Source organism: Sinocyclocheilus grahami, unplaced genomic scaffold (assembly GCF_001515645.1).
Source record: "Sinocyclocheilus grahami isolate Dianchi unplaced genomic scaffold, SAMN03320097.WGS_v1.1 scaffold745.1, whole genome shotgun sequence".
Classification (NCBI taxonomy): domain Eukaryota; kingdom Metazoa; phylum Chordata; class Actinopteri; order Cypriniformes; family Cyprinidae; genus Sinocyclocheilus; species Sinocyclocheilus grahami.
In genome coordinates this window covers 575,232-590,669 of record NW_015505924.1, presented here as the reverse complement: position 1 = coordinate 590,669, position 15,438 = coordinate 575,232, and the positions used below count along the sequence as shown (strand labels likewise).

The following is a 15,438-nucleotide window of genomic DNA, read 5'->3' as shown; positions in this document are numbered from 1 at the left end:
GAACTGAAAAACCTTCATGTAAACACCTTAATTCGATCAGATTGAAGGGGTTGGTTTATTCCTTTTCTAATACGATTGAGACGATCGGATTGAACCCCGAAACTGAGAGAACTGCGCATGTGCAATGACGCAGAAATAGCGTGATGAGCGGAACGAGCGGCTCTTCCTTTTGAATAAAGTGTGTCTGTCATTATAAAACTCTCCTTTCACTCGGCAACTGTGAAGTGGAGCAGGACAACCTCCCACCAGTCCTTGTTTTGGATACTCATCCACAGGCAACCCGTTTTGGGCGCGGGAGGGGCATTTTTACTGTGTGATAAATATGAGCAGCACGGCACAGCGGTTTATATGTATATTTATCCATAAATGGCTAAATATTCATTCTGCTGTTAAAAACAAATAAATAAACTGTGTGGGAGAGTGGTTATTATGTGCAAACAGTGAGAAACTCTATATTTGTGCCGTGCGCGCATATAAAAAAAAACATTCAGATTTGAAGCTTGCGACACATAAACGTGCACATCAACCCGATCACTTGTAGTGTAAACACTACATTCAGATTCATCAATCGGAATGAATTCAGTCAAAAATTGTGCATGGACACGTAGCCAATGATACAGAACTAAGACTGGTTAGATCAGCAGTGAGAGTTAGGATTGGTTAATTGTTAGTGGTTGGCGAGCTGGCCAATAGGAGTGTGAGTTGTGTGCTGGTGTGCAGTGATTGGTTAATGGAGGTGGATCAGCTGTGCTGGGGTTGGTGAGGCAGTATATAAGCAGCTTCAATCAGTTCAGCACTATATTGAATTCTCCTATTTGCGCTTTCACTTCAATTCCTCTCCAAGTTTATGCATTTCACTTCATTGCTTTTGCAACTTTCCTGTTTCTATTTCTGTGAAGCTCATTTGCAGCTCTTCAGCTCATTGCCATGACTAGAGCTAATCCTGCCACGTTTCTTCCTCTGGTCTTGTACCATCCACCAGCTCAACTACACAGCTTCATGCGAGATCCAGATGTGCTGCTTTCCTTCAACATCCACTTACACCACTCTTCTCCAGCAAGACTCATTTTGGATGTGTTTTGTGAGACCCAGCCATCTTGCCTCTTGGACTCTCTAATAATTAGCTGACCAGTTTAATCAGGTGTGCTTCATTACCAGCTCTTCAGAAGTGCTGCTGTGCCTCCAACAACAGGGTTTGCAAACATTGATCTACACAAGTAGTTTTATCTCATTCTTTCTCCATTTCTGTTATTTTCTCTTTAAGCTCACTCCTGACTCCTCTGGTCTGTTTGCTCTCTCTGTCTGCTCTGTGCTCTTGTTCCTCTCATGCAAATTGCTTTGGATTAAAGAATGTGCCACATGCATGACTTGACTGTCTAACAAGGCTTTTCTGACTCGTATATACTCACAGCAAACCTATCCATTCTATTCAGACACTTCAACTAAGAGCAATTTCATGCACATGCTGTTATATAATGCTGCTCAAAAATTGACAATTCTGATGCTTGTAATGTCAGTTAATAACACATTTATAGCACATACCTACATAAAACTACATATGTATCTCTCATCTTTCTATTTGTGACCCTGGAGCACAAAAGCAGTGTTGAGTCGCTGGGGGATATTTGTAGCAATAGCCAACAATACATTGTATGGGTCACAATTACACATTTCTCTTTTATGCCAAAAATCATTAGGATATTAAGTAAAGATCATGTTCCATGAAGATATTTTGTACATCTCCTACCGTAAATATATCAAAACTTAATGTTTGATTAGTAATATGCATTGCTAAGAACTTCATTTGAACAACTTTAAAGATGATTTTCTCAATATTTAGATTTTTTTGCACCCTCAGATTCCAGATTTTCAAATAGTTGTATCTCAGCCAAATATTGCCCTATCCTAACAAACCATACATCAATGGAAATATTATTTATTCATAAAAAAAATGACACTTATGACTGGTTTTGTGGTCCAGGGTCACAAATGTACAATAATGAGTCTTAGTAAAATGAGAGTGAAATGCTCCAAACATATAATGCAGTGATCGAGAGCTGAAGAAATAAAGGCTCCTCAGAAGATGTGAGATGTTCTGGAGGCTTGTGAAGATCATTCCTCCGCTGAGGAACAGTGAAAGTAAAGCTTCTGGAAACAAACGCTCCTCAAAAGATCCTGAGGATCAGATTTGAGACTCTAAAACATGATTGATGGAGAATCAAGTAAAGCTGAGCTGCTTCAGTCCAGTAAGAGTTCATCTGGAGATATTACTGCAGTTATTCTGACCTTTACTTGATCAAAATCAGTCCAGATTTGACACGAGAAGCTCCAGCTGAAGCTGGACGATTGTACAATTACACTAAAAGAGCTTTTACTGCAACTCTAAACTATTAATCACACAACAACACATGGAGTACACATAAACGTAGCTGTCACATTTTCAGGACATTTGCATATTAAATATGATTCAGAAGCTTCATAGAGTTAAGCAAGGAACCAGAGCCAGTTTAGTAGAGCGCGGCTGTACCTCATCGCTGCTCCAGCGGTTGGGGAACGAGGGTCTCTGTCTCTTGACGCACACCACCTCCCTCATGTCCTCGTAGGACGGGTCGGTCGGCACCAGGTCGTGATACGGCAGCTGATACTCCTCCACGATCCCTGCAGGACCACACACAGCATCTGTTTACTGCCAATGATTCTTTTGTGAGTGATTCATTGTTCATAACTTTCTCCTCTGAATCACCTTTACACTTCTGCTGATAAAATACTCGGAACAGAGTGTGTGTGCTAGGGATGGGACGATTACCGGTTTGACCATAAATCATGATAAAAGAGCATTTTTAAAAGAGCGCTAAGGGAATTATACAAATGAATATATTAATGAATGAATTAAATGAATGTACCTCTGAAGGTTCTGTCTTCAGAAAAGATTTGATGGCATTTTGTTTTCATCTTCGCTCTATGTAATACCTAATAAAGTAGTGTTTTAATCACAACGCTGCTTTGTGCAGGAGGTTACGGTAGACAGCTGTAATTCTGCTGCTCCAGGTTTACCTTTTTTATGAAACTTCTCCAAAGCTTTATTGGAACATTTCGTACATGCTATTAGATTCAGTCATGCTGTCATTTAAAACCCAGACATCATTGGTCATGTTATTGTTTAAGTTTTTGTTTTTTTTGTTTGATGATTATAATTACAAAACTTGAAACGATTTATGTGTCGGTACTTTCTGAAAATTTCCAGCATATTTTAACAATACCGTGATGATACTGATAACCGTGATCATTTCTATACCGTTACATCTCAAGTGCGTGCATTTAAATCCACACCAACGCTCATATTTGGAAAAATGCCTTTGATGTGAAAAAGTGCTTAGCTGTTCTAAATGAAAGGATTTGGACGATGACTGGTGCTCTTTTATACGTTAATGACATTCATTAGGATTCGTTTGCAAGGCAGAGAGCTGAAACCATTCAGTTGCACGCAAGTTCAAGATCATTTGCGAGTCATTGATTTCAGAGATGACTGTAAGATCAAATTTAGGATGTTTCTGCGCAACATTTTATAAACAAGGCCCCTGGTTTCTAATACACTTAATAAAACAAATTAGGTATACAAACCTTTTGCACTCAAATTGCTAGCGAGATCCACAAATAATAATAAAACCTAACAAACAGCAAGTAACACGTGACTTTTTCAAAGCAAAAAAATTCAAAATACAATTTTCTCATAAAACGTTTTTTTCTTACAGTCTAGCTCACTATTTTTACTGTATATTTTCAGTATGCTTTAGTCATCTTGTTTACTAAACACAAGTGTCTACATAAAACACTTAAAAAAATTGTAACCACACAACATACTCTGATCAATAATATCACAACATTTGAACTGTTTAGCTATTATTTCACTGTATGAAAGATGACATGTTACCTGCTGTGAGCTGCAACATTACTCATCGCTTGCATACGCTTCTGTTGAAGCCATCAACCCACATTATTTCAACTTACTGAAAAATAATTGGGTTCAGCAGCAGAACAACTACATTATTAATGAGTCTGCGCAAAAATCCCCACCAATCACAGAAATCAAAACAAGCTAATCCCGCCCACACAGTGCTGTAGCTCCACCCACTCACATATCATAATAAAGTCTTTATATCAACACTCTTATATTGCTCTATTTTTATCTCATTTGCAGTGCTTCATGGGATTGTACTTCGATCCTTCATTACATTCATTAACTTCACAGTCTGGTATCCTTTTCTCCATTTTTTTTACATTTTTATTTACTGTAGTTTTTATTTTTGATTTAATTTATTTAGTTATATATTATTATTATTATTTTTTTTTTTTTTTTACTTCAAATCAACATTTGTAATGTTGTGATTCATCCCACAGCTGCTTGCTTTATTGGTTTGGTTTGGTTTGGTTTGGTTTGGTTTGGTTCACAGCTTCACAACTCTTTACTTAGTACTTTTTTTTTTATGAGATTGGGGAATAGGGTCAAATCAATAAATACAATTATTACAAATGACTTACACTTTAAATACATTGCATATAGGAAGTGCAATAAAATAAACACATACAAGTGTATATCCTTTCATTGTTTTGAAACAAGCACTTTGTGAAAAGCCAAATAACCCAAAATCTCGACACTGACCGATGCATTTTTCACCCGAAGGAACTGAGTGCTGGAAAAGTGGACAGCCACTAATGCAGTCTACAAAGGCTGTGAGGACTACAGAAAACAATCAGATCCTGACAGCTCAAATCTAGCAGCGGAGCACTTATATTTGAATTGTTAAACCAACCATTTGATGCATAGTCTGATGTGTGATGTGGGTTATGTGGTTGTGGTTATGGTCAAATATATATATATATATATAAATATAAAACTCTACATTTTATAGTTTTGTATCATTTCACTTTTTTGTGTTTTGGCTGACAAGTGATACTAATGGTAGATATAAATCTTACGTTTCAAAAAATTATATTTCACAAAATTCAACACTAAATATGCTAATATTTATATACATAAAAATGTTAATACTTTTGTATAATTTCTTTATTCGTTTATAAAAATAACATCATAACATGCAATTATAGATTTTATACAGTTTATATAACTGTAATGTTTGTCTAAAAATAAATAAAATCAAATGCCTGTGTATTGTTTCCCCCCCCCCACAAAACACAAATCAATAAAACACATAAATCACAAGAAAAATGATATGGTCCATTACATAATCTGTAACATGTCCTAAAATTAAATCTAAAATTAAGCTTGGCTAATTATCTGTCTAACATCAGTCTAATGTAATAACGTTATAAAGGCCACAGATGCATTAGCTGCTGTACCTGATGAATTTGACGGCGAGCCCGAGGTCAGCGATGCAGCAGGTGCCGTTCTTCTTCACCAGGATGTTTTTGCTCTTCAGGTCTCGGTGAGCGATGGCCGGCTTGCATTGAAAAATCCAAAATCGGTTTACCACTAATCAGGAGCTTCCTTACCCAGGATGTTCTCGTGTCTCATCAGGACGGTCTGGTAGATCTCGGTCTCTCTGAACCAGCTGGCCTCTTCTGTGGTGAAGAAGACCTTGACGGCGACCCGTTCGCCCCTCCAGCGGCCCATCCACACCTCGCCGTAACGGCCCTTCCCGATCTGCTTCACCATCTGGATCTGTTTGGCGATGGTTCGCTGCACCTGCAGAGGAGATAATGGGATACATTAACACCAAACCGCAGCGTCTGATGTGACGTGTTACTAGATCAGCAAAACTTGGAAATTCAGCAAGAGTATAAACATTTACTACTACAGCTACTTGCACACTTTCACTTCCACATGTGGTATGTGGGTGTTCTATAAGGAGTCCAAAATTAACACTCCAAACGAGAGTCAAAATTGACTTTGGTGAGCCAATAAAATGTATCTGTTAGCTGGCATTTTATGACCTGAACTGATTTCTGCATCTTCTGATTACTTTAACCTCAGCAGAAACATTACCATCAGTAATTTATCTTGGATGGTTCAAGGTGTCTTCAGATTCAATTTTAAGTATGACTTTTAATAAATGTTTTTTAATATACAGTAAAATATTTTACTAAAAACAATAAATATATACTAACATATATATTTATATAAAAACTATATATTTATACTTATAAATTAAACTGAAAACACAAAAATTATGGGAAAACATGGCTTAAGTATTACAGTAAATAGACAGTATAATACAGTAAAAATAGATTTTTTTTTTTTTTAATTTTTCAAAGTTCTGTATAGTTGTCAGTTAATTTTTTTTTATAAGTGTGTATATTTATATTATTTTTAGTCAAATATTTTACAGCAGACAAAAACATTTATGAACAAATTAAACTGGTATTTTTCAGTTTAATTTTTTAATCATATAATGTTGTTATAAATGTTATGTTTGACTAAAATATAATATATTAATAATAATAATAATAATAATAATAATAATAATAATAATAATAATAATAATAATAATAATAATAATAATAATAATAATAATAATAATAATAATAATAATAATAATAATAATAATAATAATAATAATAATAATAATAATAATAATAATAATAATAATAATAATAAAAGTTGTAGATAATCAAAAACGGACAATCAGTCTTTTTGTTCTCAAATTATAATTTTTATACAGCTGATTAAAAAATTTGAAAACTAACTTAACAGTAATACTAGTCTAAAGCAACTGACCTCTGTTGATTATCATTGATATGATCAAATAATAATTCCAACATTATAATTCTAAATGATTCCACTGTTACAGAGACTAAACACATCTGAATCAAAATAATTGAAATTGAGCTATGTAAAAGAGAATGGAGTTTCCTGGTTTGTGTGGAAGGTTAAGACTGGACTGATGTGGTGATGTGAGTGTCTGACCAGCAGAGGGAGTCCTGATCCGCTGCCGGAGCTCTGAGACTGTTCGATCAGATCCTTCAGAGATTCTCCAGCGGGAATGAAGCTCTCATCCTGCTCCAGACCCATGCTGTAGCGCGCCTGCATCCCCTGACGCTGATATCTGACACACATCAAACACGGGACATGAATTCAAGTGACTGATTCCTGTAAAGAAGACTGCTGAGAGTGATGAGGATGAGGAGGATGCTGATGTACCTTCGGTAGAAGTATATGACGAAAACCAGCAAGACGAAGCAGACGCCCATTGAGGAGAACAGAGCTATGTGATGAATTCTGCTGTCCTGATCTGAGAGAAGAAACACTTCAGTCACGTGTGCGAGTGTGTGTGTGTGTGTGTGTGTGTGTGTGTGAGCATAGAAACACACAACAGCTTCATCTGAGGTTTATCTAGTTCATCATGACTAGCTCTAGTGCTGAGAGTGATGTGCTGAAACTACTGTCTTAAAGCAATAGCAGCGTGTTTTTCACAGTCAAATGCACAATATTTTGAGGAAAATCATGTTTCTCGTTCTGTCGTTCTGTTCTCAGATCAGTGTGTGTTCAGCAGGGATACTGAGTCGTAATCGATCATCATCTTCCTGCAGCGCTGCGCTCCAGTTTCTGACGGACGACACCGGTGAGAGCACAACGCAGGACACGGCTCGTTGGGACTCTAACCTTACACACACACACACACACACACACGCACGCACACACACACACATGTGCACACACTCATGCGCACTCACACACATCACACATGTACACACTCTCACGCTCACACACACACACTCACTCTCTGAGGTCTGAGGTGTCACAGACGGACAGCTATCAGGAAACTGAAGCACTCCCGTGAGATGGCGTGTCCTTTTCATTAGAGCAGTAGGGAACACACGCCCGCTGCAGCGCAATCCCAGCAGCCCCTGCAGCCAAAAAGCTGCGGTTTGTAACACTTTAACCTGTCAGAAACCATCAGGTCAGAGACTGTGTGTGTGTGTGACGAATTCTGATCATGTAATTTTAGCATGAAGAATTGTTTTACAGAGAAATGTGTATGTATACATGCAATTTATCATGTATATTTGTCTAAAAATTCAATTTAAGCTTTCAGATCATGAGAAACATTTCAGTCTCAGTCAAGCGTGTGATTGGTTGTGTCGTGTAATTGTTGGGCCGTCTGTGTGATGTTGTTATGTTTGCTGTGGTTTTATGAATGCTGCTGCGTCTCACCGGGTCTCTTGAGTGGAGGCAGTGTCGGATGGAGGTCTCGGTTACAGAAATCCTGATCTGTGCAGCATTCCAGGATCCTCCTCAGTCGAGCGTTCCCAGTGTCCTGATGGGAAGAGAGCAGGTGTTCATATCAGACAGAGAGACAGAGACAGACAGACACAGAGACAGACAGTCAGTCAGTCAGACAGACGGAGACAGGCAGACAGATAGACAGACAGACACACACACTCACACAGACAGACAGACAGAGAGACAGACACACACACACACAGACAGACAGACAGACAGAGAGACAGACACACACACACACAGACAGACAGACAGACAGAGAGACAGACACACACACACACAGACAGACAGACAGACAGAGAGACAGACACACACACACACAGACAGACAGACAGACAGAGAGACAGAAACACACACACAGACAGAGACAGACAATCAGACAGACAGACAGACACACACACACAGAGACAGACAATCAGACAGACAGTCCGTCAGACAGACACAGAGAGACAGACACACACACACAGACAGACAGACAGACAGACAGAGAGACAGAAACACACACACACAGACAGAGACAGACAATCAGTCAGACAGACAGACAGACAGACACACACACACAGAGACAGACAATCAGACAGACAGTCAGTCAGACAGACACAGACAGCGAGACAGTGTCAGACAATCAGACAGAGAGAGACAGACAGACAGAGAGACAGATAATCAGACAGAGACAGACAGAGAGACAGAGACAGACAGACAGACACACACAGACAGCGAGACAGTGTCAGACAATCAGACAGAGTCAGACAGAGAGACAGACAATCAGACAGAGACCGACAGACAGAGAGACAGACAGACACAGACAGCGAGACAGTGTCAGACAATCAGACAGAGACAGACAGAGAGACAGACAATCAGACAGAGACCGACAGACAGAGAGACAGACAGACACAGACAGCGAGACAGTGTCAGACAATCAGACAGAGACAGACAGAGAGACAGACAATCAGACAGACAAGAAACTCACCCTGCACTGAAACTCTGAGCCCACCAACCCCAGACAGCCGGACGTGAGCAACGGAGAGCCGCCCTCTTCTTCCTCCACCATAGTGAAGCAGTAACCATCAGTCCTGCATCATCATCATCATCATCATCATCATCATCATCATCAGAATGTTAAGATGAGCACTGGGTAAAACTACAGACTATATGACCTCTAAAACCAGATCTATAATAATAATAATAGTGTGTGTGTGTGTACCTGCAGGTGTTGTTGGTGGAGTCTTCAGGACAGTGATGATAACAGTGACACAATAACATCCTCTCTGGAATCAGCGGTGTGGCGCTGCCGCTGCTCTCCTTACCGCCGCCTGCCGCCAACTTCCCAGAATTCCTCTGTAACAAGCTTTCCAGCACATTCGCTGCAAGAACACAGATTCACGTTAAAATACTACAAAATACAAGAGTCCTAAAGGAGATAAATCAGCCAGAACATGGGATTATGGGTAGTGTAGTTCTTCTCCAGAAATTAAACACAATCTTTCCATAACGAAGCTGAAATGGTTTTTACAGAATCAGACCACATCAGTTACCAACCTCACTGCCACACATCGTGATCAATGTCAGTGAGTCACTGCACGTGTGTGTGTGTGTGTTTGTGTTTGTGTGTGTTAATGTCAGTGAGTCACTGTGTGTGTGTGTGTGTGTGTGTGTGACAGAGACCGACAGACAGAGAGACAGACAGAGAGACAGACAGACACAGACAGCGAGACAGTGTCAGACAATCAGACAGAGTCAGACAGAGAGACAGACAATCAGACAGAGACCGACAGACAGAGAGACAGACAGAGAGACAGACAGACACAGACAGCGAGACAGTGTCAGACAATCAGACAGAGACAGACAGACACAGACAGAGAGACAGACAATCAGACAGACAAGAAACTCACCCTGCACTGAAACTCTGAGCCCACCAACCCCAGACAGCCGGACGTGAGCAACGGAGAGCCGCCCTCTTCTTCCTCCACCATAGTGAAGCAGTAACCATCAGTCCTGCATCATCATCATCATCATCATCATCATCATCATCATCATCAGAATGTTAAGATGAGCACTGGGTAAAACTACAGACTATATGACCTCTAAAACCAGATCTATAATAATAATAATAGTGTGTGTGTGTGTACCTGCAGGTGTTGTTGGTGGAGTCTTCAGGACAGTGATGATAACAGTGACACAATAACATCCTCTCTGGAATCAGCGGTGTGGCGCTGCCGCTGCTCTCCTTACCGCCGCCTGCCGCCAACTTCCCAGAATTCCTCTGTAACAAGCTTTCCAGCACATTCGCTGCAAGAACACAGATTCACGTTAAAATACTACAAAATACAAGAGTCCTAAAGGAGATAAATCAGCCAGAACATGGGATTATGGGTAGTGTAGTTCTTCTCCAGAAATTAAACACAATCTTTCCATAACGAAGCTGAAATGGTTTTTACAGAATCAGACCACATCAGTTACCAACCTCACTGCCACACATCGTGATCAATGTCAGTGAGTCACTGCACGTGTGTGTGTGTGTGTTTGTGTTTGTGTGTGTTAATGTCAGTGAGTCACTGTGTGTGTGTGTGTGTGTGTGTGTGCGACAGACAGAGAGACAGACAGACACAGACAGCGAGACAGTGTCAGACAATCAGACAGAGACAGACAGACACAGACAGAGAGACAGACAATCAGACAGACAAGAAACTCACCCTGCACTGAAACTCTGAGCCCACCAACCCCAGACAGCCGGACGTGAGCAACGGAGAGCCGCCCTCTTCTTCCTCCACCATAGTGAAGCAGTAACCATCAGTCCTGCATCATCATCATCATCATCATCATCATCATCATCATCAGAATGTTAAGATGAGCACTGGGTAAAACTACAGACTATATGACCTCTAAAACCAGATCTATAATAATAATAATAGTGTGTGTGTGTGTACCTGCAGGTGTTGTTGGTGGAGTCTTCAGGACAGTGATGATAACAGTGACACAATAACATCCTCTCTGGAATCAGCGGTGTGGCGCTGCCGCTGCTCTCCTTACCGCCGCCTGCCGCCAACTTCCCAGAATTCCTCTGTAACAAGCTTTCCAGCACATTCGCTGCAAGAACACAGATTCACGTTAAAATACTACAAAATACAAGAGTCCTAAAGGAGATAAATCAGCCAGAACATGGGATTATGGGTAGTGTAGTTCTTCTCCAGAAATTAAACACAATCTTTCCATAACGAAGCTGAAATGGTTTTTACAGAATCAGACCACATCAGTTACCAACCTCACTGCCACACATCGTGATCAATGTCAGTGAGTCACTGCACGTGTGTGTGTGTGTGTTTGTGTTTGTGTGTGTTAATGTCAGTGAGTCACTGTGTGTGTGTGTGTGTGTGTGTGTGCGCGCGTTTTTGTGACAAATGAGGACATAAATGTGTATAATGACAAAGGTATGACAGGTATTACAAGGAGAAGGTGACTTTTCAGGACATTACCCCATGTCCCCACTTTTCAAAACGCTTATAAATCACACAGAATGGAGTGTATTGAAAATCTGAAATAGCACAAAGTCTCCTGTGAGGGGTAGGTTTAGGGGTAGGGTTGGTGTAGGGCAATAGAATATACGGTCTGTACAGTATAAAAACCATTACGCCTATGGAGAGTCCCCACTTTTCACAAAAACAAACCTGTGTGTGTGTGTGTGTGTGTGTGTGTGAAGAACAGCTCATACCGCTCTGATATCACAGCTGCCAAGGAGATAAAGCCGCAGATGCTGTCGGCCTTGACAAGATTATCAGAAATACTGAGACAGACTCTTGTCGCCGGCAGCGAACGTGAGCAGAGACGCTTTGAAGATTCGCCCCTCGAGTCACGATCGCATTCACATTTAACTACAGACCAGCAAAAGCACCACACAACAGCAGATGATGATCTGCACACAGAAAACTGACCTCTTATAAACCATACATACTGTGCATCAAATCTCAACTGCCTTATTGCTGTGCAAAATACATCTATATTATCACAGCTCAATGTATAAAGTTGGATATATAAGCATTTCCACATATACCACATATATTCAGTACATTCATGTGAAGATAAACTGCCAATCTCAACCTCTTGACAGATTAAACACCTTAAACAAATATTATATCAGTATTAAAAGAAATAACAGATGAATTTACATCGAAATACCATAGATTCCTCTATATTTTAACAGAGATCTAGTCTTTCTGTATCTTTTTTTCTTTCTCATGCCACTCCATCAGTTCTTTCTTCATGTTTAAAGTCTTGTTTTCCGGTCAGTAGATGCTTCTCCTCTCATAAATCTCAAAGAAATGATAATAAACAGATAAAACTGTCTAACCCTGAGAGTGAGCGGAGATCTTCAAACCAAACTGAAAACAATGAAAGGTCACTGTTAAGACGAAAACAAAACTGTTTGACAGATCTGCTGCTCTTATTATTAGCATTATCGTTTTTATTCAAATATTTATTTTTGTGCTTTTAATTAAGTTTTTACCTTCAGTTAATATCAAATTCATTGCTGCTCTTGTTAGTTATCATCACTTTGTTTAAGCAGGTAATCTTTCTTTATTCATTCATTCATTTATAATACATTTTTATTATTAACTAAGTTTTTGCTTTCATTTTTCATCAAATTTACTGCTGCTCTTATAATTATTATATCACCTTATTTATGCAGTTAATTTATTATTTTGATTGATTAATTTATACATTTTTTCAACAGATATTTATTTTAAAATGTATTTTAAAAATACTTACAAAAGGTTTTTTACCTTAACTAATTATCTTTTTTTAATCTATATTTCTAACTTTATTTTTATTTTGACACTTCATATATATTTCTTCTTGTTTTGTGCTACTGTTGTTCTGCATCATATACAAGTGCTTTGGCTATATGGATGTACAATAATTGATCAAGCTTATAAACACATTAAAACTGAAAAACAAACCGTCCTGAGATAAATACACTCCTCTGAGTCGAGATGATCTTTAGTAAACAGCTCAAACTCAATATAAACCTCCTCACATGAACATAACTTCAGCTTCACTGAGACACAGAACAGCGCCACTGATGTTAATCACACACACACACACACACACACACACACACACACACACACACACGATTGAACATTCAGAAACACTTCAGTCCATCACACTAAAGCAACAAACACTGGAGATCAGTGACGATAAACCGGCAAGGTCACACAGAAACCTGAAACCATCTCTCTCTCTCACACACACACACACTTATAAGTTTCTGTAAGTGGCTGAGATCAGCAGAAACAGGAGTTTTGGAGTCAATAAAAAATAAACAAAACAAAATTAAATTAAATAAAAAAATATAAAATAAATAAACTTTAAATTTTAAATTTTAAAATAAATAGATTTAGGCCTCCTATGAATTGTGTGATGCTTATTTCTAGAGTCTAATAAATCAATAAATAAACATGCATTGATGTCTCAGTGAATGACTAGAGCAGAGAGAGAGAGAGAGAGAGAGAGAGAGAGAGAGAGGGGGATCAAGTTGTTGAGTTCTCCAGGTGTAGGGAGTAAATCTAGCAGACACACACACACAGATCTCTGAGCTCAGTGAGTTCACACAGGAGTCAGACTCTTCATCCATCAGCACACACACGGCTCTCTGAGCTCAAAACACAGCAGAAATATCTCAACACATCTAATGTTCAATAATCAAACATACAAGCAACTTTACGATCCACAAATCTGCCTACGCTTACAGCCCAAATCTGGTTTGACCTTTACAGGCTCTCAGCAGTCAAACGACTCCAGAACAACTTACAGTCAAACAAGAACTGGCTATAATAAATATCAAAATATTTATAGTATATAAATATGGAATCATATAATATCAATTTTATATTAAAATAAAAAAACACACCTGCAACAACGTACATATACAATATAAATACTTATAACACCAAAACCAATTATAGAGACTATATATATATATATAAAACCCGAAAGTTTCCAAAGCAACATTTCTTATTTCGTTTTGATCTACTAAAATAGCTAAAAGTGAAAGAAAATGAATGAAAATATTTAAAGACATACATGCCAATAAATCAAGTGTACGACCAAAAGAAGCTATAAAGAAATCTTGCTGTTTTGGAATTAAATAAATAAACAAAACAAAAAATAAATACATTTTCATATTAATATATTTGTTTTCTAACATGCAGAGCCACAGCTATAAATCAATAAACAAACAAATAAATAAATAAACTTTCTCAAAGGATTCTTTTATTTATTTGTTTTTACTTTTACACTGTGTTCACAACAGGCTTCTTATGATTAACTGAAACTAAAATAAAAACTAAAACCATTCAAAAAGTTTTTGTTACTTTAAATCAAATTTACATTAATTGAAATAAAGTAAAATGTATAATAACAAACTTTAATTATAAAGTGAATAATCAGCTAGTTGCCAAGGCAACATTTAGTTTCACTTGATCCTAAAGTAATTACAACTAAAATGAAAAAATGGAAAATATAAAATAAAAAAAATTAAATATCAATAGAAACTACAGTCATATCTGAATTCAACTATAACACATTCACAAATAAATGAATCAAAAACAAGTGATCATTTAAACAAAACTGTAGAATAAATCATAACTCATGCACAAGCATTCAGTACATTTGTTGAGATATATTGATATCTGTAGTAAAGTGGAAATCTTACTGTACTCTACTGACTAACTGAATTCCTCATAACTACAGTAAACATATGAGGCAGTAAATCATACGGTTTATGAACTGGTCGTGAAGCGAGATAAATCTGAACGAAGGCAAATCAGGAGCGAGAGAGTCGTCCCCGAACAAAACATGTGACAGCAGCAGCTTTCCACACCATGTTTAGACACACAGAGAGCCGGGGCCCGTCTATCCCACACACACAGGGCCGCAGGGACCCGGATAAACCGCACCTGTGTGTGTGTGTGTGTGTTTCATGCAGTGCCAGGATCTGCAGCTGTCTGCGCTCCGTCATCTGAGCGTGTGCGGCGTCAATACAAGCGGCTATTATTACACACACACAGCCTTACAACCATCTAACTCACGCACACACACACCACACACACACCTCACACTCACACTCACACTCACACACTCACACTCACACACACACACACACACACACACACACACGCACACGCACACACACACAC

General features: G+C 38.6%; 1 protein-coding gene across 1 annotated transcript in view; it reads right to left on the bottom strand.

The window, feature by feature from the left end:
• Nucleotides 1-2,476: 2,476 nt before the first annotated feature.
• Nucleotides 2,477-15,438, bottom strand: part of LOC107560828 (bone morphogenetic protein receptor type-1B-like) — a 98,249-nt gene continuing 85,287 nt past the window's right edge. Inside the window, exons 5-11 of the mRNA XM_016245096.1 lie at nucleotides 11,170-11,329; nucleotides 10,936-11,038; nucleotides 8,174-8,276; nucleotides 7,160-7,250; nucleotides 6,926-7,064; nucleotides 5,512-5,704; nucleotides 2,477-2,658 (exon numbers count right to left, since the gene is read on the bottom strand). Of these exons, the coding sequence (XP_016100582.1) occupies nucleotides 2,477-2,658; nucleotides 5,512-5,704; nucleotides 6,926-7,064; nucleotides 7,160-7,250; nucleotides 8,174-8,276; nucleotides 10,936-11,038; nucleotides 11,170-11,329 (971 nt within the window). The remainder of the gene's footprint in view (nucleotides 2,659-5,511; nucleotides 5,705-6,925; nucleotides 7,065-7,159; nucleotides 7,251-8,173; nucleotides 8,277-10,935; nucleotides 11,039-11,169; nucleotides 11,330-15,438) is intronic.